Here is an 11463-nt window from a genome sequence, read left to right as displayed (position 1 = left end):
GCCCTTCCTCTCCCCCTCCCCCTCTCTCTCCTCTCTCTCTCTCTCTAATTCTGTAGATAAACATATTGTGCCCACGCCCTTTCTCTCCCCCTCCCCTCCCCTTCCCCTCTATCTCCTCGCTCTATAATTCTGTAGATAAACATTATATTGTTATTTCCCACGAAGAGGGAACTGTAGACAGAATGCCCTCTTCCCCTTAAATTACTTCTGTCTCTATTTCCTAAAATACCAGGGCATCTGCCTACATCCCCACAGTGTAATTATCAAATTCGACTCGTTAACGTTGATAGTATACTATTAGCCCGTTTACAGGCCTTACTCATAATCGAGCCCTTGTCCCGTCACGACCAGCAGCTGCCGGGTGGGGTGACTGCGATCCAGACTCACGGGGCCCCAGCAGTGTCAGGGGAGACACATGCCCCCCACACCCCCGTGAGCTGTGGATGGCTGGTTTCTGGGCGTAGCTTGCCGGGTCTTTCCTCTGAGGTGCCCGCTGGCTGGACTCAATCTTCCAGCCTTCTGACGAGCCGCCTGGCGGGGTAACCATGTGCAACATGACTGTCATCGTCGTGAGCTGCCCTCGGATGGATTTCTGGCCAACAGGGAGCCCAGGCCCTGCCCCAGCCTTGCAGTGGTGGTTAGGTTTGAACACACGGTGCCCTACGCCCAGCCGTCCAGTGGATTCCCATTCACAGCAACCGTGGAGGACAGGGCGGAATCACCCCTCTGGGTTTCTGAGACTGTGCATCTTCTTTTTTTGGGGGGGGGCAATCATTTTTTGGGGGATCTTACAATTCTTATTACAATCCACACATCAATTGTATCAGGCATATTTGTACATATGTTGTCATCATTCTTTTCCAGACAATTACTTTCTATTGAGCCCTTGCTATCAGCTCCTCTTTTTTTTCTCCCGCCCCCCCCCTCCGCCCGTGACCCCTTGATAGATTATAAACCATTATTTTCATATCTCACACTGACCCTTCCCCCATGGTCTCTATTGTTCTTCCTCCTGGAGGTGGGGGTGTGGTTGGGTGTCGATCATTATGATCAGCGCCCCTTTCTTCAGCCCCCCCACTTCTCCCTACCCATCCTGGTGTGGCTACTCCCATTCCTGCTCCTGGGTTGCGTGTGCCGTGAGCCCTTATCTCGTATCTACACCTGTGCACATGCTCCTGTCTAGTCAAAGAGAGAGGCGTCACTGGGGCCATGGGGTGGGGGCCGAGGACGAGGCTGCACATCTTGATGGGAGCAGACAGCCTCGTCTTTCTCCCACGGGGCTGCTGCGGGGCTCAAACTGCTGACTTGGGATTGGTGGTTCACAAGGTCACCGGGGCTCGTGTGCGGTGCCTTTCAATCAAAGCCCAGAATGTGGTTTTGATCCAGGATCCAGTCGCAGAGCGTGTGGTGTCGTTCCCTCCTCCTTTAATCTGGAATCTCCCTTCCAGCGTTCTCCACCTCCATGCCGCAGAAGGGCACAGGAGAGCTGTTGCACGCACTTCAAGGGTGTTTGCTGGTGCTTAGAGGGAAGCTTAGACACTCTTTGGGAGAGGGGCAGAAATACACACCGTGTGACTGTGTTCTGTGCCCCACCCTCCCCAATCTAAAGTCTTAGGTCAGGGCAGCTTGCTGTGACCCTTAGTCGCCCCGCCCCCCTGTCAATGTGGCAGCAGTCTGTCTCATTACTGCTGATGGACACGTTGACCACTGCCAGGCCTCTGTGCGAGAGATACTCTTTATTTTTTGTTGTTTCTTTCTCTTTGTGATGAACAAAGTCTCCGTGGGGAGATACGTTCCCGAAGGAGGATGCAGACATCTGTGACTCTTCACACTAGGTGGTGATGAACCGGGTCTCCATCTGCGGTTGCCATGGCGACCTGTCCAGCCTCAGCTCCTCCCAGAGGGGATCTACCACCTGGCTCCCTCTACCTGGCTGTCTCCTGCCAGGCGGAAGACGTCCTCTCCTCCCAGCTTCAGGCTTTCCGGAGAGCTTTTTCTGAGGGTGTCCCCACTGATGTCAGGGTGCCTGTCCCCCCTCACCTGCGCTAACTTTCCATATGGCCCTCCTTCTCTGTGACTGCGATGCTGTTGTTGATGTCCTGGGCCTGAGGCAGCCAGGACCACTAGGGAGGCTCCAGCCTCACTGTGATTCCAACTCAGAGCGACCCTCTAGGGCTGGGTAAAGCTATCCCTGTGGGGTTTCACGACTGTAATTCTTTACGGGAGCAGAAAGCCTCATCTCCGAGGAGCGGCTGGTGGGTCCAAACTGCTGACCTCATGGTGAGCAGCCCAAGCCGGTGACCCAGTGTGCCCCCAGGGCCCCTTCAGGGCCAGCCCGGCGGGGCCAAACTCCTCGATTGTGAGCACAAGTCACATCCGGTCCTGGCTGAATTTGTCTTCCTGGGAGGTGGGGGTGCGGTGGGGGGACCAGGACACCGGCCTGCAGGCCATGGCTCTTCCATGAGGGTCCCCCAGTCCCCAGAACTGACGGACTCTCTCTGGCAGGGCTGCGAGGAGCGGTTGACGCCGTTTGCCATCTTCCCGGGGCCCTGGAGCGCCCTGCGGGTGAGGGAGTATGGTTATACCCGGCTGCATATCCTCAACGGGACCCACGTGCACATCCAGCAGGTGTCCGATGACCAGGTCAGTGAGGCGGGGGTGGGGGGCGGGGGTGGGAGGCGGGGCCCCAGGCAGGCTGGGTAAACCCAGGGCAACCTGCCCAAGTTCAACCCCTGCCGCAGGTGCTCCAGAGACCTCCTGAACCCCGATGAGCCTCAGTGCTCTCCTCTGTAAATTGGGGATGGTCGTTGTTCCTATCCTGTGGGATGGCATGGGAGTCGAATGCTTTATGAGATGAGGCGTGCTTAGCGCAGCATCCAGAACCAGATAACTTCTATAGCTATTTATCATCATGAGGCAGGGGTGGGAAAAGGCCCGGTGGGGGCGGGGGGCAGGCAGAGGGGAGACAGTAGGATGTGTATGATAGGGACATCTTAGGGTTAGATGGACTAAGTCCTCTTAGTTGTTTTTGCCACTGCAGTTCAAAAATCGTGATCACTGTGAGTTTTTGAGCAGCCGTGGTAGCACAGTGGGTTAAGCACTGGGCTGCTACCCGCAAGGCCAGCAGTTCAAAATCCACCAGGCACTCCTTGGGAGAAAGACGAGGCTTTCTACTCCCATAATGATCTACAGTCTCAAAAACCCACAGGGGCTGTGCTACTCGGTGTTGGAGGGTTGCTGTGAGTTGGATTTGACTCAACGGCAGTGAGGGGTTTTTTGTGGTTGCTGTTTGATTATTGAGAGTTGGAAGACAGGAGATGGGGCCAGGGAAGACACATAGGTAAAAACTTAGACATGTGACAAAACCTTACATCGTGTAACACGTACACCTACCTGGTGTGGGAACTCTCCTAAGGGCTTCACACACACCACCTCCTCTCACTGGCTCTCGCCTCCACTAGAGAGTGACGGTCCTGGATCCTCCCCCCTCCGGCAGCTCTGCCCTGCCCTGTAGGGTCACCATGAATCAGCAGCGACTCGATGGCCCTGAGTTTGGTCTGGGCTTGGAGGTCCTCAGTCAGTGCCCGGGAAATCATGAATAAGTCAGCGCTCGTTTTCCTCTGACACACAGCACGCACTTGCTCCGTTGGTTATGCAGTGGGCTGCTTGCCCACGGTCAGCAGTTTGAAACCACCAGCTGCCGTGTAGGAGAGGGACGAGGCTTTCCATGCCTGTAAAGGTTTACAGCCTCAGAAACCCATGAGGGTGTTTCTACTCTGCCTGGTACGGTCACTCTAAGTCAGAATCGACTCCATGTTTGGAGGGTTTTGGGCATCAGGGTTGGTGTGTATTTCTTTACTCAGTTCTCCCCGTGCCCCCTGCCAGCCAGTCTGTGGTTCTCCCTGTTCTGAAGAAGAGAGAGGTTAGGCTTAGTAGAGAAGCAGGCCACCAGCTGGAAGCCACACCTCTCGGAGGGGCTGTGCTGGGCTGTAAACCAAGGCCTGTCGGTCGGATACCAGGCTCTGTGTTCCAGTCAGAGCGACCTACACAGTGTAGCCCTTAAAGAGCCTTGGTAGCATCGTGGGGTAGGCATTGGGCTGCTAACCGCAAGGTTGGAGGTTCAAGTCCACCAGCAGCTCCTCGGGGCAGAGGCTATATGCTCCATTAAAGACTGACAGCCTCAGAAGCCCTGTAGGGGTCATGGTGAATCCGAATGGACTTGACCTCAGTGGGTTTGACTTTGAGGTGTTCAGTGCTTGTTTGCTGCTGGGATGTCGGTTTTGTTTGTTTGTTTGTTTAAGTCTTTTCTAATGATCTAATCACACCTCTAGCAGAGCTCTTGGGGCATAGTGGTTACTGTTGGGCTGGTAACTACAAGGTCTATGGTTCGAAACCACTGTGCAGCTCCTCCAGAGAAAGACGAGGCTCTCCACTCCTGTAAAGAGTGGCAGTCTCAGAAACTCACTGGGGCAGTTCCACCCAGTCCTCTAGGGTCGCTGTGGTCAGAATGGGCTCGATGGCAGTGCGTTTGGTCTGGGACCAGGCCTCTGAGCTGGACACCGTCATGGTTGTCAGCTCCGCTCTTCAGAGGACAGACGTGAGGCTCAGAGAGGTTTTACAACTTGCCTGGTCAGACAGCTCCTCAGAGGCGGGACTGGGATTTGAACCATGGCCGCTCCTGTTTGTGTGTCCCCCACAGGATGGCAAGATTGTAGATGACTTCTGGATGGTGAGACCCCTGAAGAACCGGCATAAGTACCTCTAGGGACAAGGGCCACTGTCTTCAGAAACCCTGTGCCTCGCTGACCCCGCCGGTGTGGCCAGACACTGCCCAGGCCCGGGTGAGGAGTCCGGGCAGGCCCTGACTCCCCTGCCCTCTGGAGACCCCCTGTGGGGTGGACACAGCCCAGGGGGTAGTGCTCACCTCCTGGAGAGGCGAGGGTCCTGGCTGCCTGTGGAGGATGGGCAGGTGGGTGGCACCGAATGAAACAGGGAGGTTTCCAGGGGGGTGGGCTATAGACTCAGCCCCCCGCATGGCGGACTGAACAAGGCGCCCCACAGGGGCCTTGGGAATAAAGATGTTTTTGCCTGTGGCTTTCTGGAGTTTGTGCTTCTGTGGGAGATGCTCCCTGGGCCCGCTGGCCGGGCCTCGGCTGTCAGGACGCTACTCGCCAGCAGGTGGCGCCAGTGGCTTTCCCTGCTCACCCTGGCTCTGCTGCAAACGTCCCAAACGCAAGGACAACCTGTGTCCCCTTTGACCTCAGTTTCTCCACCGCTGCCTTGTCCCAGACGTGGGGGCGGTATTTGCACGCCTGCCTCTCACTCGGGGCAGCTGACAACATCACAGACCTGTTTGTTTCTTCTATCCTTTCCTCTCTTCTCAACCTTCCGTTCATTCAACCACTGCTTCCTACTGAGCACCTACCTTGTACGTGAAGCCGGGACCTCGACGCTAATCGGTTCTAGAAGGAGCACCGAGATGCCACGCAGTCGCGTCCGGAATCAATTTTCCCCATAAGAGATCACTGAACACGGATTAATCCGCTCTGGACCACCACGTTTTTACCCTAACCTTGCCTTTTCATACAAAACATGACACAGACATTTTGCAGTAAATAAGGTCAGACTTAAATAATATAATTTAAATGAGGAACACAGCATTCAAAAAGTTTTTAACAACTACGCTATGGCCCATACCTTGAGATGGATGAGGGTCTGGATCTATGGACGCAGATGTGGAGAGGAGGTATGGAGAGAGAGTCGTTTGGAAGGAGCATCTCCTTCCATAAAGTTAACTGGTAGCTGCTTTTCAGGATTTGTTCCCCTTCTTTGCCTTTTTTTTTCCGTAGGACCTGGCTGGCTTCCTCAAAAAAAAAAAAATCTGTCTAATGTAGTCTGTTGTTGGTGTTTCCTTAACTGTTTTCTAAAAGGGCTTACTAAATTATCATCAACAATATCAATAACACGGTTAACCAGTTCCTTATGATGATACTTAAAAAAAAAATCTTTCTTAGAACCCATGTTTTTTATCTAAAAACAGTACAGAAAGCCACAAAAAGTAAGAAAATTATAGCAAAATGCTTGGAATACAGCCTCAAAAGGCTTAAACAACACGTACTAACAACGCCAACTAACACCGAGTGACTGAAACACAAATTGGTTTTGTTCACAAAAATCACCTGCATTGGGTCAGATTCCGATGTTTTGTCCAAGCTCTGATACAAAATTTTCTCAACATTTTGCATCAAAATCCAATGATGTTGTGTGCTGATGCAGCCGAGTACCGGGGTTCTACTGTACCAGACAGACAGGGCTCTGCCTTGATAGAGCTGATGTTCTAACCAGGTAGATGATGGACAGTAACTAAACAAGATAAAACCAAACCAAACTGCCTCCACGAGTCAATTCTGGCTCGTGGTGACCCCCGAGGGCAGGGTAAACAGTCCCCGTGGGTCACTTTTTATGAGACTAGAAAGCCTCTTCTTTCTCCCACGAAGCGGCTGGTGGTTTCGAACTGCTGACCTCGAGGTTAGCAGCCCAACCTGTCACCTCTATATCACCAGGGTTCCAGTAATGCTTGAGTCAAATAAGTAACGGGTTAGACCTTGATATGCACAGGCTAAGAAAAACAGGGGAAGGAGGTGGGGCAGGTGGAGTTAAGTTACGATTTCATCAAGGTGGCCAGGGAGACCTCAGTGAGAGGGTGGCATTTGGTGTGAAGGTGGGAAGGAAGGAGCCATGCAGATGGGTACCTGGGGGGAGGTGGAGCCAGTGCAAAGGTCCTGAGGCAGGGGCACTGTCTGTGCGGAGGCCAGTGTGCAGTGATAAGGTCAGAAAGATGATGGGATCGGGCCACGTGGTGCCTCGTGGGCCACCGGTCTCTGTCCTCTGCTTTCCATATGGTGGAACCCCGGGAGAGGAAGAGGGATGGAATCTGATTCAGAGACGGCTTCCCGAGGGAGGCTCTGTCCCAGGCTCAGGGTCTGTGCCGGACTCTCTCACCCTCTTCTGATCTTAGCCCCCCGCCCAGCTGTGTGTCTCCCACAGCCCTCTCTCTTAGCTCCTATCACTCATCACAACAACCACAGGAACTCACAGACCATGGTCGTGACGGTGGGGTTTCTTATAGAAGCCAACAGATCACCGGCTCAGGACACAGTGGTTCAGTCAGGTTCTTTCAGGGCTGTTGATAAATGCTTCCACCACTTGTCTGTCAGTTTGTCATCCTGTGGTGGCTTGTGTGATGCTGGCAGCTACGTCACTGGCGTTTCAAACGCCAGCAGGGTCACCCAAAGTGAACAGGTTTCAGGGGAGCTTCCAGTCTGAGATCACACTAAGAAGAGGAATCATTTGGCTATCTGCTTTAGAGGAATTAAAACTCTCCCTGCCATGAAGTCAAGGCTGGCTCATAGCGACTCTCCCCCATTCCCCCGCCCCCCTGGGTTTCCAAAAATGCAGCTGTTGACGGGAGTAGAAAGAGCGACTGGTGGTTTTGAACTGCTGACCCTGCGATCACAGCCCCACGCATAACCACGGCAACACCCGGGAGGCGTGAGGCACTAAAAACCCTCTGGATAGCATCAATGCATGGTTCGTTCCTGGAAACCTCGTGAGTAGAAGCAGCCCCCTGTCAGCGAGAGTGCCAGAAGATGAGCCCCTCCGTTTGGAAGGCCCTGTAAGTACGACTGAGATAGAGCTGCCGTCCCAAAGGACCGTGATGAGGCCGATGGAATAGAGCATCCGGGGGCCAGACCATCTGCTGATGGGGCACGACTCCGAAGGAGCAGAAACGGCTGCAAACGTCAGTTGACAATTGCAACACGGAATGTGTAAAGTAAGGAAGAGGAGGGGCAGGACAGGGGTCGTTTCCTCCTGTTGAGCAAATGGTCGCTCTGAGTCGGAACGGACTCGCTGGCCCCGAAGAACAACCATACATGCTTGAAGGTTGTGCGGTGACATAATCCGGTGTCGATTTGAGGATGGAGTCCAGTCTGTCAATCAGGGCGCAGCTTGATGACCTCATTTGGAGGTGCCGAGGAGATAAATAGCTCACCGGAGGCTGGACACACCCTCGCTCCCTGGGAGACATCCCTGTGGAGAAGACCCATGGAGAGAGGCTGATGGAGCCAGACCTCTGGAGTCAGAGAAGCCACGTGGAGACCCCTGCCAGCGCTGAGATGCTTACAACACCACTGGATCCACAAGACCTTCCACCCACTGCCCTGTGATCTTCCTGCCTTCGGCATCATTGCAGTGTTTTGTGAGCCTGAAGAGGAATTTATAGATTGGTATCGGACAGGTGGGCTAATATCAGACTGATGGACTTAATCTGGACTGGGCTGGGATGTTTTCTCAATATTCAACTGCTCTCGTCTGTAAAGCTCTTTCCTATACACCTATGAAGTCCATGAATTTGTTTCTCTAGTCTACCCGGACTCGCACAAAGGTCTTGCCACTCCACTGGAGGCCTCAGCCTGGAGGCACCCAGCTCCAGGCCCGTGGGTCAGAGAACCCCGCTCTCTGAGGCTCCCTATCCCACAAGCCAGCCTCAGCTTGGCTTGCTCTGTGGGCTGGGAAGTCCACCGCTCTGATTGGCGCTCTGGCCCCTGGTCTGCTGCTGCTGCTCTAGTGTCACGGAGGTCTCCTGAAGCCAAGAGGATCACTCTCGGGGTCCAGAGGACCCACTCTGCTCCTAGACCTTGGTGGTAGTGACTCCCCCCTCTGCTTCTGAGAGGGCCGATTTGTACTCAGCAGGAGCCCTGGCGGCATCATAGTTAAGTGTTGGGCAGCTAACTGCAAGGTCAGCAGTTCAAATCCCCTGTGGGATTATAAAGGGACTTTTCCCCAGCTGTGCCTCCCCCAAAGTTATGCCAAACATTAGAGGCTGTTTGCCAGCATATGGTGAGAGGTCAGATGCTTAGAGACATCCTCCCTGAAGGCAGTCAGTTGCCCGACTACTGTCTGGTCCCACCACAAGAAGGACCCACTCTCTGTTAACGACAATGGGCTACTTCTCCCTAAAGGCTTGTGACCATTAGTCTGGGCACTGTGGGTGGAGTTTACACCCTACTGATAATGGTTTCTATGGAGAGCCAGAGACCAGGTCAAACCTGCTCAGTGACATCCAAAGTTAGGCTGCCATCCTGAAGCTAGGATCCGCCCATCTTGTCACATATGCACCCCAATACATCCACTTCCTATTGCTGGATACCCCTAGATCGTCCCCCTCTCATTACTGTATAACCTATAGTGCAACCCCTTCCTGTGATATATATCTTTACCTGTAATTAGGGGGCTTGCATGCCCCCCAAAGATAGCTAAGCCTGGGTTGCAATAAAGAGCTCTCTCCCCCTTACCCTTCCTCTCTCTCCCTCATCTCCCTCTCACCCTGGTGCTCTCCCCGACTCCCTCTACTCTCCCCTTGGCTCTTCCAGTCCTCGCTCCCCTGTTCCCTTTCCCCTTGTCCTGCTTCCCCTCCCCCTCTCTCCTGCCCTCTAGTCTCCCATCTCCACGTGGACCACCAAGCGTGGACCACCAAGCGGGGCTGAGGTGAGCATGCTACCATGAAATGTGTCTGACTCCATTATTTCAATCTCTCTTCTATCTCTCATGCTTTATTATAATCTGTATACATCTCAACTGTACAATTGCGCCTATCGAACCCACGATTAGTTGTGGGGGCTGGCCTTTCCCCCACGATCCCCCAGCTGCTCTGCAGGGGAAAGATGAGACTTTCTATTCCCGTAAAGAGTTACAATCTCTCAGAAACCCACAGGGCCAGTCCTCCCCGGTCAGAATCGACTCCGTGGCAGTGAGTTTGGTTTGCAGGATGATGAATCCTGTTAACAATTGCTCAAAACCGAATCCTGTCGGCGCCCCCCTTGGCCTTCACTTACCCAGACCCATCAGGAGGAGGTCGGTAGTCGGTACATGTGCATCACAGAGACTATGGCTAGATGTGTCACGTCAAATCATTCACGGCCCTGGGCCAGCCCTCCTCAGCCCCAGGCACACAGGCCAGCCCTCCTCAGCCCCAGGCACACAGGCCAGCATCCGGGGCTGCCACACTCCTTCTCCAGTAGGACCTGGGCATTGGCCACTTGCCCCATCTCAACACAGATTGCAACTCGGAGTTCGGTCCACAGAGGCCTTCCTTGACCAACTCTGCTACAGTGGGCTCCATCCCTCTCCACCCCGGCCCTGAAGCTCTGGCTGTTGTAAGTGGCCCCTGACCCCCGGTGACCCCACGTACCAGGCCATGCTCTCCACAACTGGTTGTGGATCGAGCCGTCCTCATGGTCTGTACTGCTTGCCTGGGATGGGTCTCGGAAGTAGATCTCCAGGCCTTTCTTCCTGGTCTGTTTCCATTCACCCAGAAGTACCACTGACACACGTTTGGCTGCACAGAAGCACGCTCTGCCTTTGTCAGCTCCCGATGAAGTCGTTCCTTGTCTGTCTCCCCTGCCATCAAAAGAGTCTGTGAAAGTGGCTTCTGGCTCATCACCTCCTCCATGAAGCCCGCCCACATCCCACCTGTGGTGGTTATCTAATATGGTGTCAATTTGAGAGGATTAAGAGGGAAGGGGTGGAGTGTAGCCTCTCAATCAGGTCGCAGCTTGATGACCTCATTTGGAGGCGCTAAGGAGATAGATAGCTCATTGGAGGCGGGATACAGGCTCATTCCCTGGGCGACATTGCAGCTGACAAGACACATGTTGCTACACTAGTGGCCTGAGCTGGGGGAGCCATGTAGAGACCCCTGCCGAGATGCTTACAATGCCACTGGATCCACAAGACTTCCAACCCGCTGGCCTGTGATCTTCCTGCACTCGGCATCATTGTATGTTTTGTGTGAGTCTGAAGAGAACTTCATAGATTGGTATTGGACATGTGGGCTAATATCGGACTGATGGACTTGATCTGGACTGGGCTGGGATGTTTTCTCAACATTCAATTGCTCTTCCTTATACACATATGAGTCTTCCTGGATTTGTTTTTCTAATCTATCCAGACTCACACCCCGCCCACCCCATCCCTCAACCTCCAGCCTGGCCTTTCTCACTCTGGGCTGTCACTGTCCACCCAGCAGGGCTGGACGCAGGGCCTGCCCCAGCCTTGCCCAGCACAAGATAGATGCTTCCTAAATATGCATTGCCTTAGTGAAGGCTGTCACATGCCAGGCGCCGGCTGGACGACATGGGGGACAGTGATGACTCAGCCTCTGTCGTGCCCACTGGGAGTCCGCAGGCAGCCAGAAATACCCAGTGAGTTACCCAACCCGGTGATGAGCGGTGAAGGAATGGCACCAAGGGAGGGACCAGGACAGAGAAGTCCCAGGCAGGCACTCACTGCACGTGGGCAGAAAAGAAGACAAACACCGAGGGAGGGAGGCTCTGGAATGCATAGCACCCATTGTGCTCCACGGGGGGTGGGGATGGGGGTTTCAGTGGCTGATTTTTCCGG

General features: G+C 54.0%; 1 protein-coding gene across 1 annotated transcript in view; it reads left to right on the top strand.

The window, feature by feature from the left end:
• Nucleotides 1-4776, top strand: part of ACP7 (acid phosphatase 7, tartrate resistant (putative)) — a 19038-nt gene extending 14262 nt beyond the window's left edge. The window contains exons 11-12 of the mRNA XM_004715831.2: nt 2506-2643; nt 4700-4776. Coding sequence (XP_004715888.1) covers nt 2506-2643; nt 4700-4765 — 204 coding nt within the window. The 3' untranslated portion in view covers nt 4766-4776. The remainder of the gene's footprint in view (nt 1-2505; nt 2644-4699) is intronic.
• Nucleotides 4777-11463: the final 6687 nt, after the last annotated feature.

Source organism: Echinops telfairi, unplaced genomic scaffold, assembly GCF_000313985.2.
Source record: "Echinops telfairi isolate 266 unplaced genomic scaffold, ASM31398v2 ScPeMD7_655;HRSCAF=1070, whole genome shotgun sequence".
Classification (NCBI taxonomy): Eukaryota; Metazoa; Chordata; class Mammalia; order Afrosoricida; family Tenrecidae; genus Echinops; species Echinops telfairi.
The sequence above is the reverse complement of the archived record's forward strand: the minus strand, read 5'-3'. Positions and strand labels throughout refer to the sequence as shown.